General features: G+C 45.4%; 1 protein-coding gene across 2 annotated transcripts; it reads left to right on the top strand.

Annotated features, from left to right (window-relative positions):
- The first annotated feature begins 418 nt into the window (after positions 1–418).
- Positions 419–25,653, top strand: HEBP1 (heme binding protein 1). Of its 2 annotated transcripts, none has more exons than XM_081821259.1 (4): positions 419–712; positions 9,369–9,507; positions 11,492–11,672; positions 25,058–25,653. In XM_081821259.1, exons 1-4 carry the CDS (start codon positions 545–547, stop codon positions 25,227–25,229), a joined length of 660 nt encoding a protein of 219 aa, XP_081677385.1. In that variant the 5' UTR covers positions 419–544; the 3' UTR covers positions 25,230–25,653. The 2 variants fall into 2 exon arrangements, with proteins under 2 accessions (XP_081677385.1, XP_006749164.1); XM_006749101.3 differs by having other exon boundaries at positions 425–622.

The following is a 25,653-nucleotide window of genomic DNA, read 5'->3' as shown; positions in this document are numbered from 1 at the left end:
GATACGTCGGTGGAGATGCCGCAATCAGGTGTCTCTAGGGGCGGGGGCTACAGAGATTTTGAACCGTGTCTATGCAGTACGTACTCGAGGTAGACCTTAGGGCGGAGAGCCAAAAAAGCTCGAGAGGAATCCAGAGGCTTGGAAGTTTGGCGCCCAGGTACGGGAGAGCCGAAACCGGGGTGGATGGGGGGGTGGGGGTGGGGGGCGGGTTGTAAAAAGTTCTCCACCGCAGCGGCCTAAATCCCATACGCGGGAGAAACTGTGTCCAGGCCCCAGGCAGTAGTCCGACTCCGCAGAGGAGGAGGGGCCGGCGGAGGCGGGGCGTAACCGCTCCTCCTCCCCGCCCGCCGAGCCCCGTCCGCCCCGCCCGCCCCGCCCGCCCCGCCCGCCGCGCCCCGCCCCGCCCCGCCCCGCCCCGCCGACCTCCGAGGGCCTCTCCGCGGGGCGGAGTCCGAGGCGCCGGTCAGCCGACCCGGGCCCGTTTGACCCAGCCGCCCTTGCAGCCCCGAGTCCGCAGGTGCGTCCGGAGGGCCGCAGCCGCACCATGCTGGGCGTGATCAAGAACTCGCTGTTCGGGAGCGTAGAGACGTGGCCTTGGCAGGTCCTGAGCAAAGGGGGCAAGGTAGGCCTGCAGGGCTGCCGAGGACCTGAAGCGGGGCCGCCCCCCACGCACCGCACCCTGACCGGGGCTGGAGCGGGTTCTGACGGGCAGGTGGGACAGCGGTGTGCCCCACAATGTGCGTTTTGGCTTCTGCGGGAGGCACGGCCTTCCAGTGCCCAGCACGTGAACTGGGAAGGAGGAAGTAAAAGGGAAGTACGGAGCAGCGGGCTGAGGGCTCTGCTGGGAGGAGGGGGGACAAAGAGGAGAGATCGCTTTAAGAGAGGAGTCCCGGCGTGGCGATAGAACAGCGCCTGTTGAATGCATTAGTTCTTTTAAACATCCTAAGCATACCGAGCATTTGCTGAGAGGCCTTTGGGTGCAAAAAGACCGAAAACGTGCTTGTCCTCAAGAAATTCCCAACTACTGGAGAAATGAGTATAAAAGAACAAGATCTGTGCTCCACAGAAGTAAACTTGCAAGGGAGGGAGCATAGGGGAAGGACCGATCCATTCTGCCAGGGGCTGATGAGGGGGACTTCCCGGAGGAAGTGTCTTTAGCTGGGTCTCTGGGATGTTAGGAGGGCGCAGAAAAGGGAAGAGCATGCGCAAAGGCCCAGAGCCGTAAAATGGTATGCTGGCCAGTGAAACTCCCAGAGTTGGGTTCTAGAATACAGGATGGGTGAAGAGGGCATAACTGCTCTATCCCCCCAAATTGACATCAGTGCTAACACAAGCAAATTGGACTGCCCCCTGAAAACAAAGAGTCTGCCACTAGATTATAGTCTCCTTGCAAGCCCGTACTTTGTGCCCTTTGTATACTCAGCTCCCCGCTCAGCACCTCATATGCTAAAGGACTGTGTTGTCTGGGGGCCAAGTTTTGGTACTTAGTGCGCTGATGGTCACACAAAAGCCCTCAACCAGACTCTAGTCTGGACTCTTCACGCAGCTATAACCAGAGGCTGGTCACTTCATCTGTCTGTCTCTGAGTTCCCTCAGCTGCACTTAGAATGACCAAGTTGAGCGCAGATCAGGGGCGACATATTCAGATGCCTACAAGCTTCCAGGCAGGCCATGGAAATGAGTGAAGCTGGCAGTGTTAGACTCTAAGGCAAGGTGGGGACTGAGGCAAATCCGAGGGAGAACTCAAGGCCCCCTCTACAAAGGGCAGTCATGTTGCTATGCAGGGATATAAACCAGGGTTGCCAGATTTTTAAGGAAAACCAGAAATCCAGATTCTTCCTGTGAACTCTCCCAAGTTAAAAGTAATGTATTCAACAAGTAATTATTTGTTGAGTGCCATCTGCATACCGGTCACTCTTACAGGCAGTGGGGATAAAACAAGGGACAAAACCAACAAAAACTCCTGTCTTCATGGAGCTTATGCTTTAGTGGCTAATGCACAAGTAAACAGGTCAAATACATCGTTATCAGATGGTGATCAAAGCTGTGAAGAAAAACAAGCGGGGAAGGCAGGAAGGAATAGGGAATTTGAGGAATGAGGCTGTGGTTTTGAGTAGGGCAAATCATGTCAGTTTTACCTGGTGGCAACTGCCTACCAGTGTTCGTAAACTGCCGGCCACGGGAATCTGTCTGTGGTGAGACTGGGCCTGCGTGAGGTGTGCACGCCAGTCTGTGGACTCGGCCCAGGAATGTCTAGGATGTTTGTTGGCCCTAATGTTTAAAGAATCCCCATGTTACCAACAGCTCCCAGAGAGCTCTCCTTTCTGTAGTGGAATCCAGCTCCCTCGGTCTTTTTGGGTTAATAGACAATTGCCAGTGCAGGGTCTGGGCTGTTCTGCAATCTGTCTGTCCTCAGATCTCCTCCCTCGCCCATTCCTGGGTCTCAGTCTGGAGTCTGGAGTGGAGGTGGATTCCAGTTGCCTACTTCCCAGGCTCTGATGTCAGACAACTCGCAGCGAGGTTCACCCAGAGGGAGGCACTAGTGGGAGCAGGACGGGAAGAAGGTGTTTCTCCCTCTCTTTCTCCGAACTATCAGGTCTCTGGCACCAAGAGCTTCTCTGTAGCTCCAGCTCATTCTAGACAGGCCACTATGGTTCTAGCGTCCAGCGAGTGATCCAGGTATCTGAGTGCAAGTAACAGAGAATCCTCCCTCTACGTCTCCTAGGGTACTCACCAACCTCTGGGTTGCTTCCCTGTTCCCTGTTGGGCATCTCAGCTCTTCTGTTATCTATGAAATAAGTTTCTTGGAATGAGGTGCCTCTGTTCTCTGCCTCTAGCAGTTTCTGTTTCCCTTTAGACCCTTAGTGATAACAGTGTCACCTGCCACTGATTTGGTGCCTCCAGGGATAAATACAATTCCCTGATAAGCATCTTCCCTCAACGTTTGATGGGAATATGGCGCCATATGAGATATTGCTACCAGGCTGACACAGATCTTTTAACCTGAATGATCTCAGTTTCTGCAGCTGTAGAATGGGTATAAAAATCTTTCTCATCTACTCCCAGACTAATTATAAATATTAAATTTTTAAAAAACATGAAACTGCTTGGTAAAGTCATGCACCCTACAAATGTAGTAATATCATTATGTCAGAACTCATCTCAGCTCTGCTCTTGCTAGCTGTGTGGTCACAGGCAACTTACTTAACCTCTCTGAAGCCGATCACAAGAGAAAATAATAATTTGTGTCTTCTAAGAATGTTTGGAAGTTTAAATGAGATAACCAGTTATAAGTTGTTCAACAAAATACCTAGCACTTGGTTGGGTATGGTAACCACTAGCTTCCCCTTAGTTTCACAGGTAATTTTGGGTAAGCCACTCAACCTCCTAACCACTTTGACCCTGAAATTCCTCAACTATAATATGAGAATGACAGTGCCTATATGACAATTACTTAACTATTCAAAGATAGTTATATGCCTTTTTAAAAAAATATACAAATTCAGGGGGATATTATTTTGAAGACAGACTCTCCCTGAAATTATCTCTCTTGCCCCGGATAGCGTCTGGGTCAGGAACTGTTGCCCACTTTCTTGGGCCAAGATAGATGGCAGACAGTGGGCCCCGTGTAGCTCAGGTTCGGGCTCACCAGATGTTCAGGACTGATTGTGGTGGGGAGGTCCATGCTGCTGCGGAACTTATCAGGCACCTTCCACATTGCTTCGGGAAGGAGGGGGACACACTGCGCTCTGTGTTGGATTAGGTGGGTCTTGTGAATGCTCAGAGCAGAACTGATATGAATAACTGACATCTTAATGGGATTTTTTTCCAACCTGTGCACGTTGCTAGGACGGGTTAGGACCCGACAGCCCAGGTTTGAATCCTGGCTCTACCACTTGCCCACTGTAACTCGGGCAGGTTACTTAACCCCTTGTGCTCCAGTTTCACCTGAAAATAAAGATTAAAACACTCACTTCTTCACAGGATCATTGGAGGGATTGCATGAACACATCCATGCAAAATATTTAGAATAATACCTGACACATAGAAAGTACTGAGTTAGGTTGGCTATTATTATTATTATTAATTTTCTTAGAATGAAAAAGCTGGCTTCCAGAATCAACATGGATACCCACCCCAGCAGGTGGCAAAGAAAAAAACTGACCTTGTAGAGGACCTTGCAAATCCCATAGCAAGAGGCACTGTTGCAAGATCCCTGTCTGGGATTTGAATTTGACCAGGGTTCCCAGGGAATGTTGAAAATTGGTGTTTGCGGCCATGGGCCAAATCCTCATCTGATTGGAAGCATAAGCTAGCTGGATCTGGGACAAAGGTGGGCTGTTATGTTCCATGTGACAAGGACACACACTAAAGACACTAAATTTGAAGAATCAAATGTGTTAGCTGTGCTAATTTAGGTGCTTTTTTTTTCCTGCGGAAATAGAACTCTATTTAAATTCTGCTCCCTAAAGGACTAGAGTAGTTTTGTAATATCCATTTCTCAAACCTAAATCTTCACAGTGATCCAGTGGTTCAAATGAGAGTTTATGGGCATAGCTGCTATCAAATCAGATGGGACCTGCTGTAGTACCACCTTAAGACATTGTGAGTTTGCTTTCTTCCAGCATAGATACAGTTAGACTATTGCTCATCTGTCTACCCAGCCATGTCTATTGTATTCCTTGTTCTTAGAGTAAAACCGGGTTTTACTCCACAGCCTTCTTTCCCACAAGTACTCCTAGTACCTACCATATGCAAGACATGGTGCTAGATGCTAAGAGATACAGTGGTAAACATAGACAGCCCCCGACCCCATGGGGCTTATGGTTGCAGATGGAGGTTAAGCACATTATTATTCAGTTATAATTACAATAACTCCTGTTGTGAAAGTCCAAGGGGCTATAAAAAATATCATGGGAACTTGTTTTTTGTTGTTGTTGTTTTTTATTATTTTATTTATTTATTTATTTATTTGACAGAGAGAGACACAGCGAGAGAGGGAACACAAGCAGGGGGAGTGGGAGAGGGAGAAGCAGGCTCCCCGCTGAGCAGGGAGCCGGACGCGGGGCTCTGGGATCATGACCTGAGCCGAAGGCAGACGCCTAACGACTGAGCCACCCAGGCACTCATGGGAACTTGTTTTAAATGAGGATCCTCTTTGAGGATGTGACTTTTAGGTTGGGACTTTTGGGATAAGTAGGGGTCCATCAGGCAGGGACAGGAAAGAGGTACTCCAGGCAGAAGAGGAGGCAGGTACAGAGGCCCTGACGCAGGAATGACCATGGCATTGAAGGAAATAGCAGAAGGCCAGTGAGGAAGTGCTCTGGGTGTGGCTGGCAAGGTAGGTAGAAGCTAGCTGGTGCCTGGACCATCTGGGAGAGGTTAAGAACTTGGTGAACGAGTGCTTTCAGGTAGGACATTCATTAACATGTCAAGTGATACAGAATGCTCTGTGTATGTTCCCTGGGCAATCTCAGTTTCGTTCACAGCTTTCGTTACCCCTTTTGCTGATGACTCCCAAATTTATCTCCCCATGTCAGTCTCCTGCTGAGCTCCAGGCCCACATATCCAGCTGCGCAATGAATAGTTTGCTCATCTGTAACAGGAAGCAGATGAACTGATAGATATGAAGGGGCCCTTCTAGCCTTAGTGTTCTCTGCCTTTGGAGTTCATAGGAAGGAGGGATCACTCAAGAAGAGGAGGTGGAGTTGAGCCTTACAGACTGGCAGAATTATGGGGCGCCTGGGTGGCCCAGTCTGTTAAGTGTCTACCTTTGGCTCAGGTCATGACCCCAGGGTCCTGGGATTGAGCCCCGCATCGCATCGGCATCGCATCGGGCTCCCTGCTCAGCAGGGGGTCTGCTTCTCCCTCTCCCTCCGCCCCTGCCCTCTGCTCATGCTCTCTCTTGCTTGCTCTTTTTCAAATAAATCAGTAAAATCTTTTAAAAAAAGATTGGTAGAAGTATCATGGGGGCCTTGGCTCTCTGAATCAAACTGGATTCCTTTCTTGGCAGCCTTTCTTTCCTTGCTGTGGACCCTCTGCCTAGGGAAGAGGCTGAGAGCACAGATCACCTATACCATCCCCAGAACTCCTTTCTGCACCAGGACCCCTCCCACTCAAAGTCCCACATTTGGATCACAAAGTCCGTTGAACTAATTTGGGGTAGATGAAACTGACTTGCACTCAACTCCCGCGCGGGGGAACAATGGTTACAAAATCCTCCCTGTGGCAGCCTAGGAGTTCTTCAGGAGTCTGGCCCTAGCCAGAATCTCCAGCCCCTCTCTCCCCAGCCTTTGCTCTAGGCCCAGTGAAGCACTTGTATTCTTCACCTGCCGCATATTGTTCTTCCCCTTTGCTCTTGTACATCTATGGTGCCCGCTACCTGAAATCACCCTCCCTGAACTATCAGAACATTTACTACATCATACGATAATTTCATAATCTTTTCACCACCCCACTAGACTCCCCTCCAAATCCATAGCAACTTTCAGAGGTTTTCAATAATATTTCCTCAATAAATCCATGCATCAGTGACTGAATGTCCAGTTGGATGATCTATAAACACCTCAAGGTCAGCCTGACCTAGCCAAGCACATCAACACACACCCTGCCCCCCAGAATAACCGAAGTAGGCCTCTTCTGTGTTCCCATGCTGCCCTGCCTCTCCTCTTAAATATACCATCAGATTATACCCCGGTTTCCTGGCTACTTCTATTAGACCACACCCCTCCTGATGTCAGAGACTGTGTCTTTCATCAGTATCTTAGCACCTGGTACAGTGCTCAGCACATAGTAGAAACTGCATTGTTGGTGGTTGGATGAATAAGAGAAGGAAAGAAAGAATGAAGGAAAGAGCCAACCAGCTCTTTTCTCCAGTGAGAGCTTGTCATTGGTTTCTCCATCTGTGAGAGAATAAGCCGCATTCAATGACTTTAGATGCCCCTCTTCAGACTTGGACACAGGCATACAAATGTCTGTCAGAAAGAACTAACTCAGGAGCTAAAGGAAGATACTGAAAAGTGCTCGCATCATCCCCCATTTAGTACAGAGTCCTGTAGTTAGCATTAGACTAGGGTTTGGAGCCTGGAATTCTGGTTCCAGTGTGATCACTTAGTAGTTGTGTGTTCCTGGGCAACTCAGTCCCTCTGGTTCCTCATTTCCTCTTCGGGAAAATCAGTTTGATTGGATGAACTTTAAAACCGTTTTCAGGCTGCAGTTCTGTGAGTCACAGAGTAGCGTTTCTGGAATTTTAAACATAAGTGGCAAGACTCAATGGGACCTCAAATGAAGGGTGAATCTAGTCTCTGCTGTGACAGAGCCAGAAAGAGCAAAACACTCCAAGTTCATAGAACATGGTTTGCTACTGAAGGCCCTTTGGAAATGTGACACTTTCCAAGGGGAGGGCCTCACAGCCATCCTCGGAATTAGTAGCCACAGTGGATTTGATTTGTAGCCTCTTACTCCTAGTCTGGTGCAATTTCCCCTGTCCCAAGTGAAGGGAAGTTGATGAAACTGGCATTCAGAAACCTTTCAGATTTCCCGGGGCCCTTTCTCACTATTCTCCTTTCATTTTGCATTACCAAAAAACAATGGGTATTTTTTTTCATTCTAAACATAGAATTATAATGTAAATGTACTTTTTCAGACTATACAGGCCTCATGGCCCCACAGTCCTACCCACCTCCAGAGAGTCATTCTGTCCCCTTGGGGTTTGAAAAGTTTCAATCTAGGATGTCACAGGAAGGCCTATTTGCCCAGCCAGGGTGGGCCAAGTCCTCTCTCATGTGTCTGTTTTTCATAATCATTGGTAAGAGAGGCAGCTCCTTAATAAATAAACACCCGTTGAGCATCTAATTTATCATGCTCCGTGGCATAGTTTTTGTCTGCAAAGACTTTATAGCAGATTTTTCAAACTGCACCAGTGTTCCGTTACCAGATAGCAAAATCAATATAGAGTACGTCTTTCTTCTTTTAGTAGAATAGAATAAAATTCACTTGAGTAGAGTAGAAGTCAACAGGAAAGAAAGAAAAGGTTAGTATCAGAAAGCCTCCCCTCCATAAGGGTAAAGTATTATTTGGTGAAACTTTGTTTCAATCACGTGTATGTTCTTGAGAGGGCATGATATAAAAATGCATTTCTTGTTTTGGAGCGTGATTCTTTTTCAGGTTTGAAAAACACCGGCTTATAGCATATGTTCAAGGAATACGAAATTATATCATATGAGATATCAAAGGACAAGGAAGAAGAGGGGGGATGGAGGAGGAGGGCTGCATGGGTCCATAAGGCAAGGGATAATGACCTAAGGACAGAGACTCCCAGGGAGAGTGGTCATGACGGGCGGAGGGGGTCCTACCAGGGAGGAAGGCTTTGTGGGGGAGTGGCACTGGAGCTGAGCGTTCAGGGGGAGTGGGGGGTACGATTTAGCGAGATGAATTGGAATGAGGAGTCAAGTCTGGGAGTACAAGTGAAGAGAACAACTCTGATTCTTTTTTTTTAATTTTGTGAAAATTGCCATGGAGATCTTTTATTTTTATTTTTTTAATTTAAAGTCAGTTAATTAACATATAGTATATTATTAGTTTCAGAGGTAGAGTTTAGTCATTCATCAGTTGCATATAACACCCAGTGCTCATTATATCACGTGCCCTCCTTAATGCCCGTCACACAGTTACCCCATCCCCCTACCCCTCTCCTCCAGCAACCCTCAGTTTGTTTTCTATAGTTAAGAGTCTCTTCTGGTTTGTCTCACTCTGATTGATTCTTCTTGACCTGCGGCCCTGCTTCTAGAATGAGGCTAATCCTGGGGCCTTTGAGTTTGTGGCATTGTTGTTGGATCTCTTTCTTTCCTCCTTTCCAATTTTCTTCTTCTCATTTTCCTGGCTCTCCTGTCATTCAGATGTTGGATCTCCTGGCTTGATCCTCTGATCTCCTTTTCTGTTTTCTACATCCTTCCTTTTTACTTGACTTCCTAGAAGATTTCCCTCAGCTTTATCTTCTGACTTCTCCCCTGAATTTTTCATTTCTGTTGTATTTTTAATTTCTAAGAGCTCTTTGATCTCTGAACCTTCTATTTTTCTAGCATTCTGGGGATGTTCTGAGTGGCTTGGGAATGCAATATTTTCTCTTATCTCTCTGAGCGTATTGATGACTTGAAGTTTTTTCTGCTGATTCCACATTTGTAAGAAATCCCAGAATCTTCTTCTCATGGCGCTTCATACTCCTACTGTCTCTTCTACCCTGTCACCATGCCCAGGTTCGTTATGGAAAAGTTCTTTAGCAGTTCTTATGACTGGGTCATTACCGCTTATTCTAGAGTAATCACAGGTTGCCACTTTTAATCTCTTAAGCATGTATATTCTGTTTCTAGGAAGATGTCTCCTATGAGGAACGGACCTGTGAGGGCGGGCGGTTTGCCACAGTGGAAGTGACAGACAAGCCTGTGGATGAGGGTCTACGGGAAGCAATGCCCAAAGTCATGAAGTACGTGGGAGGCACCAATGACAAGGGTGAGTATCCCCGAGGGGTGTGGCTCTGGTCTCAGAGGCAAGCTTGCTAGGTCTCGTCATCAGGGGAAAATACAAGGAGGGGCCACAGAGCACCTGTCACCACCTGCTTCAGTAGCATGTGAACTTGGGCTGTGTGCACAAGGACACTCTAGGGGGACCACAATGACTTCATCCCAGCCTACCCCTCAGTGTGTGGTATCCCTGCTCCATATCACGGACGCATGCTTCTCTCCCAGGCGTGAACATACACTCTGGGGGTTTTAACCCTATAGTGCTTAGAGTATCTTTGGATTGGTTGACTGACTGAAGAAAGCCAAGTCACAGCGCCAGGCTAGCTTCAGACTTGAGACCTCTGCCTCCAGGCTGAACATCTCTGCCCCGTCCCCCGGTAGCTCAGAACCTGCAGAGCGCTGAGGCTCAGTGACTGATGAGTATGGTGGGTCCTCGGCTCTGTCCTGGCAAATGAAGGGTCTGAGAATTTTTAGGCTGTCCCACTCTTAGACATGGCAGTCTGTGCTGGCTGTGCTCCCATTTTTCAAATGATGGGCCCAAAGTTTCAGTGTGCCTGTCAGTATGTAGACCATATTTAAATATGAATTTAACTCTAAAGCTCTCTAATTTGGACTGCTCTTTAGAATCAGTGCAAACCCAAAATGGGTCAGAAAATGAGGTGAAAAAAGAGATGTGATGTTTAATTTGTAGGATATTTCTCAAGCTGATAATTTAGAAAGTCAGAAACTGGTATTAACCTCAGTTACATTTAGTAGCACCAAAGTAATCAGGCTTTGGATGATAAGGCAACCAGTACGAGGTCAGGAAGAACTCTTTTCCTTCTTAATACCGTTGCAACTTTTTTTTAGAAGAATATATGTATAAAAATGATAAAACTTGGGGTGCCTGGGTGGCTCAGTCAATTGAGCATCCAACTCTTGATTTCACCTCAGGTTGTAATTTCAGGGTATTGAGATCAAGCCCCAAGTCGGGCTCCATGGGCAGCGCAGTCTGCTTCGGATTCTCTCTCTCCCTCCCACTCCCTCTCCTTCTGCCCCTCCCCCCCAATAAATAAATAAATCTTTAAAAAAACTTTTTAAATGATTAAACCTTAAAGAAAATCTTGAAAATAACAAAACAGCACCCCTGATCCATCTTTTTTAATACAATCCTTGTTGTCTTCTGACTGTATTTCTTTAGGGCTTTTTAATAGGTCTTTAAAATTTAATCATAGTGTTTGTGCAATTGTACATCCTTCTGTTACTTATAGTTACTTATAGCTATTTTCCACTATTGCTAAATAGTCTTCTGAAGCGTAATTATTGATAGCTACACTATATTGCACGATGTATAATGTGTCTAATTTACTTAGACATATTCCTGTTTTGAACATTTATATGGCTCCCAATTTCTCACAGTTAACAAATTTTGCTACAATGAATATCCTATTACCTAGAGCCTTTCCCATATTTTGGATTACTTCCTTAAAATTTATATTTAAATAGTAATTAGAGGGGCACCTGGGTGGCTCAGTCATTAAGCGTCTGCCTTCAGCTCAGGTCATGATCCCAGGGTCCTGGGATCGAGCCCCGCATCGGGCTCCCTGCTCAGCGGAGAGCCTGCTTCCCCCTCTCCCACTCCCCCTGCTTGTGTTCCCTCTCTCGCTGTCTCTCTCTGTCAAATAAATAAATAAAATTTTTAAAAATTTTTAAAAAACTAATTAGATACTGAAATATTTACAGTCTTGTTATATATTACCAAGTAATTTTTTCCAAACGAGTTGAGTCACTACAGTTCTATTTCCAATATATACAAATAAGAGGTGTTTCATATGTATCTGACTATACATTTTTAACACCTACAAGGTTTGTTATCAATTTCAAGAACAAAACATACTGTCTTGGAGGAAGAATAAGACTAGCAGATTTTCCACAGTCCTGAGCAAGTTCTGTCTGTAATACCCACCTCACTCTGTGGGTTTTTCTGTTTTCAGGAATCGGAATGGGGATGACCGTTCCTATTTCCTTTGCTGTGTTTCCCAGTGATGACGGCTCCCTACAGAAGAAATTAAAAGTCTGGTTCCGGATTCCAAACCAGTTTCAGAGCAACCCGCCGGTTCCCACGGATGACAGCGTTAAGATAGAGGAGAGAGAAAGCATCACTGTCTATTCCCTGTAAGGAGATGATTCTTTAGGCATCCAGGGGTAACACCTGATCTCCATAACCATTTCTTGACCATCTGCAGTGAGCATTTGCATTACATTTATATTTTATTCCAGTTTTATTGAGATCTAATTAACCTATAGCATTGTATTGACTTACGGTGTACAACATATAATGCTTTGATATATATAAATATTATGAAATGATCACCACAATAAGTTTAGTTAACATCCATCATAGTTACCATGTCTTTTTCTTGAGATGAGAACTTTAAAGATCTGCTTTCTTAATAACTTCCAAATATACATGACAGCATTGTTAACCATAGTCACCTTGCTTTGCATTACATTCCCAGGACTAATTTATCTTATAGCTGGACATCTGTACCTTTTGCCCACCTTCACCCATTTCTCCCACTCCCCGCCCACATCCCATCTCTGGCAACCACCAATCTCTTCTCTGTATCAATGAGTTCAGTTTTGTTTTTGTTTTTTTTTTGAATTCTACATATAAGTGAGATCATAGAGTATTTTCCTTTCTCTGTCAGGGTTATTTCACTTAGCATAATGTCCTTAAGGTCATGCATGTTGTCACAAATGGCAGATTTTCTTTCTTTTTTTATGGCTGCCTAATATTGCTTCATATATCACATTTTTATCCATTCATCTCTTGATGGACCCTGAGGTTGTTTCCGTATCTTGGCTATTGTGAATAATGCTGCAGTGAACATGGGAGTGCAGATAGCTCTTCAAGATAGTGATTTCATCCCTTTAAAAAATTTTTTAAAAAAAGAAGATAATGATTTCAATACCCTTGGATATATACCCGGAAATGGAACTGCTGGATCATAGGGTAGTTCTACTTTTAATTTTTTGACGAACCTCCATACTGTTTTCCGCAGTGGCTGCCCCACTTCCCATTCCCACCCACAGTACACAAGGGTTCCCTTTGCTCCATAGCCTTGCTAATACTTATTTCTTCTCTTTTTGATACTAGCCATTCTAATGGGTGTGAAGTGGTATCTCACTGGGGCTTTGATATGCATTTCACTAATGATGAGTGATCTTCAGCATCTTTTCATATACCTACTGGCCATGTGTATGTCTTCTTTGGAAAAATGTCTATTCAGATCCTCTGCCCATTTTTTAATCAGAATGTTTGGCTTTTTTTGCTATTGAGTTGTAGGAGTTTTTTATATATTTTGGCTTTTAATTCCTTATCAGATGTGTGATTTGCAAATATTTTCTCCCATTGAGTAGGATGCCTTTTCATTCACTCTCCCATTGAGTAGGATGGTTTCCTTTGCTGTACAGAAGCTTTGTAGTTTGATGTAGTCCCATTTGTTTATTTTTGCTTTTGTCGCCAAATACAAAAGATTATTGCCACGACTGATGCCAAGAAGCTTACTCCTTATGTTTTCTTCTAGGAATCTTATGGTTTCAGGTCTTATGTTCAAGTCTTTAATCTATTTTGCATTGTTCTTTGTATATGGTGTAAGATAGAAGTCCAATTTCAATCTTTTGCCTGTTGCTGTACAATTTTCCAGACACTGTTTATTGAAGAGACTGTTCTTGGCTTCTTTGTTGTAAGTTGGTTGACCATACATGCATGAGTTTGTTTCTGAGCTCTCTATTCTGTTTCATTGACCTATATGTCTTTTTTATGCCAATGCTATACTGTCTTGATTACATTAACTTTGTAATACAGTTTGAAATCAGGAAATATGCTTCAGCTTTATTCTTTTTTTCTCAAGGTTGCTTTGGCTATTTGGGGTCTTTTGTAGTTCCATATAAATGTTAGGGTTGGTTTTCTATTTCTGTGAAAAATTCCATTGGAATTTTGATGGAGATTGCATTGAATCTGTAGATTGCTTTTGGTAGTATGTCACAATTAATTAATTGTATTAATATAATTAATATTAACATATTAATTAACAATTAATTAATTATTAACAATATTAATTCTTCCAATCCATGAGCATGGAATATCTTTTTCATTTATTTGTGTCTTCTTTAATCTTCTTCATTAATGTCTTACAGTTTTCAGTGTACAGATCTTTTGCCTCCTTGGTTAAATTTATTTCTAGGTATTTTATTCTTTTTGATACAAATAGGTTTATTTTCTTTATTTCTTTGTATTATTGATGAATTAAGTTAAATACTGAGTCCTGACAATTTCTCATTTCATTTTCTTCAGTTTACAGCACACGAACATTTGCATTATGTCTGAATAAATACTTTGCCAGTTGCCAAATTAATGTGGATAGAGTATCCCCACGGCTTAAGCTGAACATCTACATTAGCCACAGTAGGGTTCTGGGAGACTCAGGGAATATCTAAGTCAAGCTGTTGTTTGGGGTCATGAATACATAAATGAGTATATGAATATATATAGGACTTGGGGGCCCTCCTTTTTACCCCATGCTCTTCTTGAATGCCAAAAGGGCAGGGAGTATTTGCCAGAACTGGACTGCCCACCCCCTCAGTTGTTCATTGTCCACAGTCCTTTGAGCAGAGCACACAGGCATCCTATTTTCATTCGTATCCTGTTTCCAGAGCCCCATTTGGGGTTGTGTTCCTTTTGACTATAGAGCATTAACAGGTGCAGATGGTTGCATGTTTTATTCTTTGGGCCCAACCTCCCTTCAGAAACCAAGTCTGTTGTAGAGAATCAGTGACTCCCCATTTGTTAAAACCCTACTTTGTGACAAGCACTGAACCATGTACAGTCACAGACCAGGATCTTTTCCAATATTAACTATAGGTGTGGATTTGGTTCTACTCTAGAACAACCTGAAGAAAAATAAATACACAAATAATCTTGTAGTGGACAGTTTTTGTCCGCTCCCAGGGGCCTCCAAACCTACTTATTTGGCTGCCTTGCCCCAACACTGCTACCTGAGGGTGTAGCTTTCTCTGGAGCTAACACTAATGCTGGGAACGAGCTGGGCTGCTCTGGGCAGTCGTAGGCCGGGTGACGCACGCCCCCCAGAGGACAGGGAGTGTACTGCAGCCGGGCCGCTGGCCCTAGAACCTCCGGCTCCTCTACTCCACTCATCCTTCAGACCTCCCAGCCTTCACTACAGAGGCTGCAGGGAAAGCAAACTCTAGGTAAAGAATATCTTTCCCAAGGGCAGGGACTAGGGTGGGGAAGCGAGGTGGCTGTAGTACAAAATTTAAGGAGGCACCCACTTTCACAATTGTCCAAGTGCAGGATTGGCACTGTGAGTGAGTGCCTCCTTAAATCTTGGGTGCCGTGTCTCCACTGTCTCACCCGCATTCCTTCTCCCTCTTCTCCATTCTCTTGCCCATGTGTCTTGGGAGGCAGCCTGGGGCACTCTAGTGAACAAGTCTATTTTAGTTTGAATCCCACTCAGCCTCTCTAAGACAGTTTCCCCATCTGTTAAGTGCCCATAGCAACCCACCTCACAGGACTTTTACTAAAGAGTATCTTTCAGTAGTTACTAAGATGCTTCTGTTTTTACAGATGACTTAATGTATGTGACCTGTGGGAGGTTTCAGTAATTATTTTTTCCCTTCGCCCCTTTGATTTCATAAGGAATGAGGCTGACGTGATTAAATCAGTTCACGTAAGCCTCCAAGTAGATGGGGCTGTTGTTTTAGCAAAGCCAGGGTAACGAGCAGGTCTGATGGTTTTCTTTGGCCCTTAACTTTTTAGTATGGAAATTCTCAAACTTATAAAAAGATAGAATAAGATAATGAGGGGCGCCTGGGTGGCTCAGTCGTTAAGCGTCTGCCTTCAGCTCAGGTCATGATCCCAGGGTCCTGGGATCGAGCCCCGCATCGGGCTCCCTGCTCGGAGGGAAGCCTGCTTCTCCCTCTCCCACTCCCCCTGCTTGTGCTCGTTCTCTCTCTCTCTGACAAATGAAAAAAAAGAATAAGATAATGAAACCCTATGGAACCCATCACTCACCTTCAATAATAACTCAAGGACAGATCTGTGTCGTGTGTACCCTCACAACTGCCACCCAGCCCCTCCACTGGGTTATTCTGGGGCGAATTCCAGACATTATATTTTCCTCCATAAATACTTCAGTGTGACTACTAAAGACTTTTTAAAAATACAATCCTAATGGCTTATTACTCCTAACATTTTTTCAGCGTGTCATTAATGTTATAATAATAGAAACTGTCCAGTGTTCAGATTTCCCCCACTACTCTGATCATTTGTTTTTAAAGTTTGTTTGAACCTGGATCCAAGTAAAATCCATCCATGGCAGTTGGCTGGTACACCTTTTAAGCTTTTACTAATCTGTGGCTTTTCTCTCTACCGCACCTTTCTATTTCTCAAGGCTGCTTATGGATCATTTGTCCTACTGTTTCCCATAGCCTGAATTTTGTAGACTGCCTTTCCATGGCGTTTTAACATGTCCTCTGCCTCCGGCGTTGCCTGTAAGTTAGCAGTTAGAACCGAAGGCATGGGCAGCTTCAGGTTGGCGCCTTCGGCCAGCATGTTTCATAGGTAGTGGTGTATACTACCATGGGGGGCTCATCCCGTTTGCTTGCCTCTGTTTTTGTGATGTCAGTAACTGTAGATCACCTTACCTAGATGCCTTGCTTCATTTGAGTTTGTAAAATGATCGTGTCCTCCATTTTTCCTTCACTTATTAGCTGGCATACTTTGATAAAGAGAAACCTCCTCTCGTCTGCTATTTGGTTTCCCTGAGATGGAGTCACAGAAAAAAAGGCAAGACACCTTCTCGTTAGCTTGTTGCCTTCTCTTGCCTGTTTTCAGAAGAATGATTTCATTCCTGAACATGCTCCGCAGGGAAGGTGGCGTTGGTCTCTGTTTTTCTGAGGATCAGTATAAACATACGAATTGAAACATAACTGATGTGTTTCAGTTCTTTGCAATTGTTCTTACTGATGCTCACGTTGTCCTATCTTTGGCCAGTGGGAGCCTCTTCAAGTTGGTTTCCTAGTCCTTTTGACAAGACTCTAGTACTCCATGGTAGCTTCCTTGCTGTCTGGTGTGACAAGATGTTCCAAGCACATCTTGGCATTTCTTGCCCTAGAGCTGGAAATAGCCATTTCTCCGAGGAAGCCTAGTTCCTTACAGTGGGACAGGGTATCTCTTTAAAAGGTACTATTAAGTCAGGTCTGCGGAAGTTTCCTATTAATTCTCTGAAACCTAAACAGATGAATGTGATAAATACGCTGTCTAGCATGGCTCTGTGAATGTTTTTTTAAACCTAACCCATGGTCTTAAATTAGCATTGTTATTCCTCAACTAGCCACTTGGTGTCACTGCACAGTCAAATGTGCGTTTAAGAGTCCCTTACTGTGGAAGGCAGAGTGAATGAGGTAGTAGAAGGCAAAAGTACTATTTCAAATACACGTAAGTGTATTTGCATTAGATGGCAAAATTAATTCTAAAATGAAAGGCTCGCCTCCTTAATTCAGGCTTCCTTTTGTATGACCTCATGGAGAGATGTTCAAAAGGGATGATGCATTTATCAGTGGTATGTATTACCAGTCAATGGATAGAAGGCTAGGAAGGAATAACACTATCAGAATCTTCTTGGTAGTCACAAGAGGCAGTAGAAGTATCCTCACACTTGTATGAGTGGCCATATTCCAGGTCCCTCTGTGTTCCCTAAAGGCCACTTAGGTTACAGCTCAGCCTCCTGAGGGCAGTGCAGCACAGGGTTCAGCAGAGACCGATGGCAGGAGAGGGTGATGGTTTTAGTGAAATGTCTGGCCAAAAGGAAAGAGTTGGAAACAAGGAGTTTGTTGTCGGGGTGACCTGTGATCCAGTCCTAGCTCTCCTGCTCAACAGCCGTGGGACCTTTGGCGTGTCGCCGAGCCTCTCTGTGCCTCAGTTTTCCCAAGTACAAGATGGGGTAAGAGTACCTAACACCCAGGGTTGTCATGAGGAGAAAACATGGTGTCCGTAGATGCCTACAATGTTGGGCGTTAGGTAGACACTCGGTAAGTGTTAGCCTGTTTTCCTGTTCTTGACTTCACCTCCCTCTGAGAATCAGATAAAGTTTTACTAGAATTAACAACACAAAAGTCAAGCAACAACAGATATACTTCAGTTCAAACCACAACCCTAATAATTATGAGTTTTATAGCTGGGCTCTCTGAGCTTCAGTTTTCTCATCTATAGAATAGAATGTATGACACACTGTTGTTAGGGTCCAGTGAAGTGTGTGTGTGATACAACTTTGCCAGCCACAGGGACCCTAGGGATGCCGCTGTTGTCCTTTCTAAATGCCCAGGCCCTAACTGAGGCCACTGGCAGCTTGGAACAGAACTTTGGAAAGAACTGCTAAGCCTCAAGGGTGTTCCGTATAGGAGAGCTATAGACCAGTGCTAGCCAAGTTCCTAGATAATTCCAGCGCCCATCTGTAATCACAGGAGGCTCTGGCCATGGGGGACATAATACAGTTTTGCCTCCTTGGTCTGCTCAATGCCTAAACTCTGTCATTTTGATTTCAAGGAGCCTCACCTGATCATTCTATCAAAAATAGCACCCCTTCCTTTTCTGTCCTCTTACCCTGCTTGATTTTTCTTCACCTCACTTATTCTCATCTGCATTATATACCTCTTTGTTCATGTGTTTATGATCGTCTCCCTCACTAGAATATTCTTGAGGGTAGGGCCTTGGGTTATCCTCTAGTAAGTGCTCAGTTAAAAGTTGGGGAGTAAGTGAGTGAGTGAAAGTCTTGGTCCTTGCCTTCCCTGCACTTCTCTTTTTCTTTTTTGCTCTCCTCCCTAAAGATCTTGGCCCCCGCCCATAGCTTCAACTGTCACCCTACCATCCATAAATCTCCAACCTGACCATAAAAAAATTCTCAATTCTCAAAAAAAAAAAAAAAAATCTCCAACCTGACCATCTCTCCCCCTCTCTTAAATGCCTTAGCATTCACCAGACTCAACATGATGACCAAGATGAGGCCATTTACACATTTATTCATTCATTCAAAAAAACATGTATTCATTGTTCACTTATTCTGTGCCAAGAATTATTTTCAGTGCTCAAAATAAAGCAGGGAACAAGCAAAATGTCCGCTCTTTGAAGCAGGAAAAACATCCTAGTGGGGAAAATAGATGAGAAACAAATATCTTTGGTATTTCAGGCCTGTGTTATTCATTTATTTTTTTAAAGATTTTATTTATTTAGGGGCACTTGGGTGGCTCAGTCGTTAAGCATCCACCTTCGGCTCAGGTCATGATCCCGGGGTCCTGGGATTGAGCCCCGCATCAGGGCTCGCTGCCTGGCAGGAAGCCTGCTTCTCCCTCTCCCTCTCCCACTCCCTCTGCTTGTGTTCCCTCTCTCGCTGTGTCTCTCTGTCAAAAAAATAAATAAAATCTTTTAAAAAAAATTTTATTTATTTTTTGTCAGAGAGCACAAGCGGGGCAAGCGGCAGACAGAGGGAGAAGCAGACTCCCCACTGAGCAGGGAGCCTGATGCGGGACTCGATCCCAGGAGTCAGACGCTTAACAACTGAGCCACCTAGGCGCCCCAGGCCTGTGCTACTTCAGAGATGAGAAGTGGTCTTTGCGGACTAAAATTATAGGGAAGCACATTTCTTTTTTTTTTTTTTTTAAAGATTTTATTTATTTATTTGACAGAGACAGAGATAGCGAGAGCAGGAACACAAGCAGCGGGAGTGGGGGAGGGAGAAGCAGGGAGCCCGATGTGGGACTCGATCCCAGGACCCTGGGATCATGACCTGAGCCGAAGGCAGACGCTCAACGACTGAGCCACCCAGGCGCCCGGGAAGCACATTTCTTACTGAAAAGCCTTCTGGCATAAAGTATCTACCAGTAAGATGGACAGGTAACAGGGTGATGAACGCTTGCCTTGGAGGAATTCAAGTATCATCTGCCCAGTCGAGCAGCAGTTACGCTGTGTAACGTGTGTGCTCAGTGGCAAGCTTGGTTCCATTTGGCATGTGTCTCTCGAGTACCTCTGACATTGAAGCCACCTCACTTCTGAGAGGTCTGCCGGTGACAAGATTCTGAATCTAAAACCTAGTTAATCACCATGTCCCCCCACAATGGGTCAGGTATACCCCCAGTCCTTTACAGACAGGTTCTTGGAAGAGGCTTCAATCACCATTTCTGGGTGGATGAGCCTGAGTCAACATGGCTGGCGCTGCCATGTCTCCCAAGCACCAGCGCCCCCCGACCCCCCGGGAGGTGTCTCCACCTAAGCCTCCCCAAGGTCTCCCAAATCAATACGTCAGAAATGGAACTCAGCTGTCCTCCCCAGAACTATTGCTGTGTCCTCCTGATTCTTCGTGGTTCTTCCACCTCTGCCCCTTGCAAGGTGTCCTTTCATCACCACCAGCCCTAGAGCACGGGACCCATCCCACTCCCTCCCCCTGCCTCTCAACTCTGCCCGTGGGCCTCGGGCACACATTAGGGTTGGGCACAAAGCCCAGGCTGGTAATAAAATGAGTCGGGGGTTGGGTAGACTTTGGGTTGGGTCCCCAAATGTTTAGCCAAGCAGCGAAGCCTAGTAAAAATGCTTCATCGTGGCATCTAATCCACAACACACCCCACTCCGTGTCCACCTGATCTCAGGGCATGCCCCCCCAAACACGTCCACATGCAGCATCCACTTCCACTCGCCCAGCTCCTCCTGCAGCCCTTCTCCAGCTTCTCCTTGGTGGAAGCCATGTGAGGCCAGGCATTTCTGTCATATTGTTCATTGCTGACATCAAGACATCAAGAAGAGATGCTCAATAAACAACGGCTTAATATCAGGTCTTCTATAACGCCTTCCCTTCATGTTCTAAGTCAGAACCAATCACTCCCTATTCCCCACCCCCGGAACATTCCGTCTGTACCTTCTACCTTCATTCTAGTGCTTCCTTCTGCCCTATATAATCTTTATGTGTGTTGCTGCCTGACCACTAGAGTTAGACCTCACAAGGGCACAAAGACGTCTTTGTCATCTTTACAGCTCTGTGGTGTCTAGCTTGTGTTTTGTGCCCCGTCATGCTCAACTCAGTAAGTATGGTTCAGTCTGACTGAATGAAATGCCTTCTGGGGTGAAGCCTCTTTCCCGTTGACATGCAATTATCAGCTCCTAGTCTTACACTTCTTTTGCCTAGCACAGAGCTACATGCATAGCAGACCCTCCCCAAATTTGTGTTGACTTGTTGATTGTTAAAGGCTCAGACCATGCATTTTTCCGTCAACCCCACTGCATGCCTCAACCATTATGATTTCTTGCCTCCTGGGACCAAAGCCTCCATCTGTTAGCCTGCCTCATCCCCGCCCCACAAACCTCTTCCAGACCTTTGTAGTCAGCTCCTTTTGTGTTTCTGGAATCCAGGGGGTGTGTGTGTCTTTCCTCGGTTCCCATAGTAACCAAAGTCTTTGTTCCAGTACTGAACTCTGACGTGGGGGGAGATAAAATACAGTGCCCTGGAGGAGAGCTTCTTTGAAGATGGAGACAGAGACTTGTTAATAGGCTTACAAAAATAATGTGTAGACTTCATGTTTATGTCCTTTGAGGAGCTCAAAGTGCTTTACGAGAATTCTTGAAGTCACACTCTAACATGCTTGTGAATGCGGAGACTGTGGGCACTGTGTTGCCCTCCACGTACAGCTTGGAAGCTGGGGGGCGGGGGGGGGGGGCGCGGCGCGGGGCGTGGAGGGAAGAGGGTGGCTTATCCCCGAACAAGCTGAGGAGCCAGCACTAGGCCTCTGCTGTGTATAGTAGGGTCATGTGCCTGGTAGGGTTTGGTTTTCTGGCTTGTTTGTGCAGTTCTGTGCTTGGGTGAGGGTGTGTTGGTTAGACCGGCCGTGAGGAGAACACATGGATCTGCTGTTTCCTAGCCCATTCGCTTTGCTTATTTTCTAGTAGAATGTTCCATGATGAAGCAAGAGGGAAATTTTTATCTTCGTTATCAGCATCTCAGTCAGCCTGGGAATAAATATTTTTAAATTGTTTTTGTTTTGTTTTGGGAGGGTTTTTTTTAGTGAATTTAAGAATCTGCAGACGATGACATTCTCCATATCACTTGCTGGGTCTCTGTATTTCTCAGACAACTCCTTCTCCAGTGGCCCTTTCCAAGGCCACTTCTTCCACCCACCACCTGGGGACTAGGATTCCCAAGAGCAAACTGCTGACCCTCAGTCTGCTCACCATCTAGGCCTTGTCTCCCTCCTTACCATGATTATAGCCAGTACCTACTCACTGAAGACTCCCAGGATCTGTCACTAGACCCACCTCCTTCCCCAATCAGGATCTCTGGCTCCAGTTCTTCCCAGGTCTGAGGAGATTTGCACAGTGCCTGACACACACTTAGGTACACAATAGTTGTTGCATGAATGTATTTCACAGACGCACCTTCATATCAACATGGCCCCCAAACCATAATGTCAACCATCCCCACTCCTCCTTTTCTTCACCCTAGCATCCCTAGCAGCAGTTTCTATCCAGAGACTTCACTGGAAAGCCTAGAGAATCCTCGACTCCCCCTCTCCCTGCCCTCCCCTCGCATCAGTCACCTCTCAAGTTTACCTTTGTCCAGAGGCCTTTGCCATCTCACACGTGGCTGTTCCTGGCCTCCAGCGAGTCCATCTCTTTCCCTCCACTGCCGCTAGAAGGATTTCTCTAAAACACAACCTGATCATGTCAGCCCCTTACTTTCAAAGCCTTCGTAAGTCCACCTTTGCATCTAAGATCAGGTTCAAAGTCATTGGCATGGCATTCATGGCCCTTCCCAGTGTGGCTCCAGTTAATCCAGTTTCCCTGTCTGAATTCCCACCACTGTCCCCTTAGTGTGCTTCAGGTTTCATTATATGAGTGAGTGAATGTGGAGGCAGACAGTCTTAAGTGCAATCATCTTGAGGTCTATCGATCCGAAGACCTGAAGACACTAACTTTTATTGTTTACCCCAGAATTGTTGATTTAGCCAAGGGATTGAACATGTGTCAGGTACTGTGTTAGGTGCTCAGGCTACACGCCAGTGTACAAAAAGTGACAAAGATTCCTGCCTTCATGGGGCCTATATTCTACTGGGAAATTCAAACCATAAACAATGAACACAATTAGTGAATTATATAGTATGTTAGAAGGTCATAAGTGCTGAGAAGAAAAGAAAAGAAAGAGAAAGAAAAAGAAAGGGGGAGGGAGGAAGGGGAAGAGAGTGAGAAAGAAAAGAAAGAGCAAGGAGAAAAAAGGAAAAAGAATGGGAAGGGGGAGTGGGGTTAAAGACTCAATAGGGTTTTGCAAGAAAGCCCAATCGAGAAGATGAGATTGTTCATCGAGCCAGCTCGTTACTAGGCTCTCTTCCTGGGTTCCTGATATTACTTGAGATCCCTGTCATGCCCCTCACCCCAGGAGGCAGGGAACTGGATGGCTGTTCTGAGCAATTGCAAAGCAACGGTAACAGCTCCTGCTTGTTATGGGCCTACTTGTAAGCCGGCACTGTGCTGAGCAGTCTGCCATCTTGTCTCCCTTCATCTTCACAATAGCCTTCGAAGATGGATATAATCAGCCCTATTTAACAGTGGAAGGACCTGAAGGTTAAAGAAGTTAAAGCATTTGCCCAAGACCATGAGCTAGAAAGGGGCCGAGGTAGGATTGAGCACACAACTAGCCCTTTTGCCACTGACTGATGAGTGAAGGTATTTGAGGACCACTCTTTCTTTGGACGTTTCTAAAACCCAGTAGCCTAAAGAGCCAACATGGCTCATTTTCAGGGATAATAATTGAGTGTCACAGCATGAGTGCGGGATGCAGGGGGCACTCAACACCTGCCCCTACGTTCAACATCTGATTCGTCTCAGGCAAGTGGTTCTCAACCTATAGACGTTCTTTGAAAGTAATTCCATTGTCTTGCTGGCTTTTATTGCCAGAACAGTCTTTATCCTTAATGTCCATCCTCGGTCTACTAATCCAGTTTCCTCTCATTCGAGCCTCAGTGAAGCTAGAGTTCAACTTTCCTCATCTGCCTTATGATCTTTCTTCAATATCCTTGAACCAAGCGTCTTCTATTCCAAATTGGTCTTGGCTGTGTCTGTGTACTGTAGTGATTGTCTAGATGTTGGAAGAACCAATCCCTTAAAGATGAAATCCTGGGTGTTTTTACATCAATAACCCTGTAAACAACATGCTGAATGCTCATTGAGCATGACTAACCACTTATAAAAGAGCAAAGCATGACTCAGAGAACCCCACCAAAAATAATGCATTTCGCCTAATCTTGGCCTGGTGCAGATTCAGACTTTTGAGTCATAAAGCTCATTAGAAATGGGGACATATTTGACTCTAATAAAGATTTTAGTGCAACTCAGATTTAGAGTGGTATATTTAGAGTAGGCCACAGGATGAATTTTGGAGCGTAGGCAGATGACGTAAGGAGGGAAATAATCATCTTGAAAAGGCAAGCTTTATTCCTTCTCTGTCCCCACCTTCTGCCATTAAGAGAAAAGCCTGATTTAGGAAAGTCTTGTTACTTACTAGAAAAAGAAGGCTTTCATGATTTGTGCAGGAGAAGGGATTTATTAGAAGTGATTTCTTTATTTGGGGCATGCTTAAAGCTTGCCAAGGGGCCTCCCAAGACTTCCTCGGGTCCTTGCCTTTGGTCGCTCTGTGTTTTTAACAAAGCTGCTATGTGTCAGCGCTGTGATGTGCTCACTCATCAGAAAGGATCTGCTGGGGGAGAAGCATTCGCTGCAGCTCTAAGCTATAACTAAAGCCCCTGCGTCTTCCTCCTTCCCCAGCTGGAGACAGAGGGGCCTAGAAGAGGAGATGCCAAGGCAGGAGAGAGCTAGAGAGAAGGGCGAAGGCACGGCCTAGGGGAAGGGCGGCCTACCGTCACTCGGGGACATTTCAGGAAAGAGAGGGAAGCTCACACTTAGTACTTGACTGCCGTGTTTCAGGCTCTGCATTAGAGTTTTTCACATCCATTATTGTATTTAATGCTCATCACAACCTTGGAGGAAAAAGATAGCATATCCCAGGTGCACAAACGAGGATCTGAGGCTCGGGGGGGGGTCAGATCCACCCATCGAGGGAGTGGCAGATGTGCCATCTCACTGCTCCAGCATGCTTGTCATAGTGAGAGTAGCAAGTGACTTCTTTTTTTAAAGATTCCCCGCTCTCAATAAAATCTTAAAAAAAAAAAAAAAGGCACCTGGGTGGCTCAGTCGGTTAAGCGTCTGCCTTCGGCTCAGGTCATGATCTCAGAGTCCTGGGATAGAGTCCCACATCAGGCTCCCTGCTCAGCAAGGAGCCTGCATCTCTGCTCTCCCTCTGCCTGTAACCCCTCCCCCTCTGTCAAATAAATAAATACAATCTTAAAAAAATAATAAAAATAAATAATAAAAAATAAAAAAGACTCCCCCCTCTCTTGGAGATCACGTCTTCCCTTAACCAGCCCTGTACTCTCTTCTATCTCAGGCAGTTCGGTGGGTATGCGAAGGAAGCCGACTATGTAGTTCATGCCACCCAGCTGCGTACCGCCCTGGAGGGCACGGCCACCTGCCGGAGTGACGTCTACTTCTGCACTGGCTATGACCCTCCCATGAAGCCCTACGGACGTCGCAATGAGGTCTGGCTGGTAAAAGCATGAGTAATTCGCTGCACTACAGCTTCCCGGATGTCTGTTTCTGTGTCCGCTTCCTGAGGGGAGAAGGAGGGAGCACAGCTTCCAACTGTGTCTCCAGCTTCACCAACTTCCCCTTCAAAGCCATGTACTGCCAATTTTATGAAATACGCATATTCCGTCTATGTTCTTTCTCTCCTGGTGGGAGCTCAGACAGCCAAGATAGACAGCATCCTTCGAACTGACTTGGAAAGTTCTGTGGTAGATCAGAAAAAAATCCAGCCACATTTTCCCAGCTATCTGGGTCACTCAAAACTGATCTTTAAAAATGATTGAACCTGTATTTTTGTGGTGGAGGAAAAAATGTGATTTGTGCATGATCTTTCATCTGTGATTCTTGCAAGACCTTTGTCTGAAAAGAAACTGAAAATAAAGATCTTTGACTTAAACA

This window comes from Leptonychotes weddellii, chromosome 5 (genome assembly GCF_054177405.1).
Source record: "Leptonychotes weddellii isolate Sample4059 chromosome 5, ASM5417740v2, whole genome shotgun sequence".
Classification (NCBI taxonomy): Eukaryota; Metazoa; Chordata; class Mammalia; order Carnivora; family Phocidae; genus Leptonychotes; species Leptonychotes weddellii.
This window is presented reverse-complemented; position numbering and strand designations above follow the sequence as displayed.

What these genes read in the sequence shown, in the direction of transcription:
- HEBP1 (XM_081821259.1), top strand. Translation starts at nt 545, where the DNA reads ATGCTGGGCGTGATCAAGAACTCGCTGTTCGGGAGCGTAGAGACGTGG. An exon ending in GAGCGGGTTCTGACGGGCAG is followed by an intron (nt 713 to 9,368) that starts GTGGGACAGCGG and finishes TTCTGTTTCTAG; the next exon opens with GAAGATGTCTCCTATGAGGA. An exon ending in AGCATCACTGTCTATTCCCT is followed by an intron (nt 11,673 to 25,057) that starts GTAAGGAGATGA and finishes CTTCTATCTCAG; the next exon opens with GCAGTTCGGTGGGTATGCGA.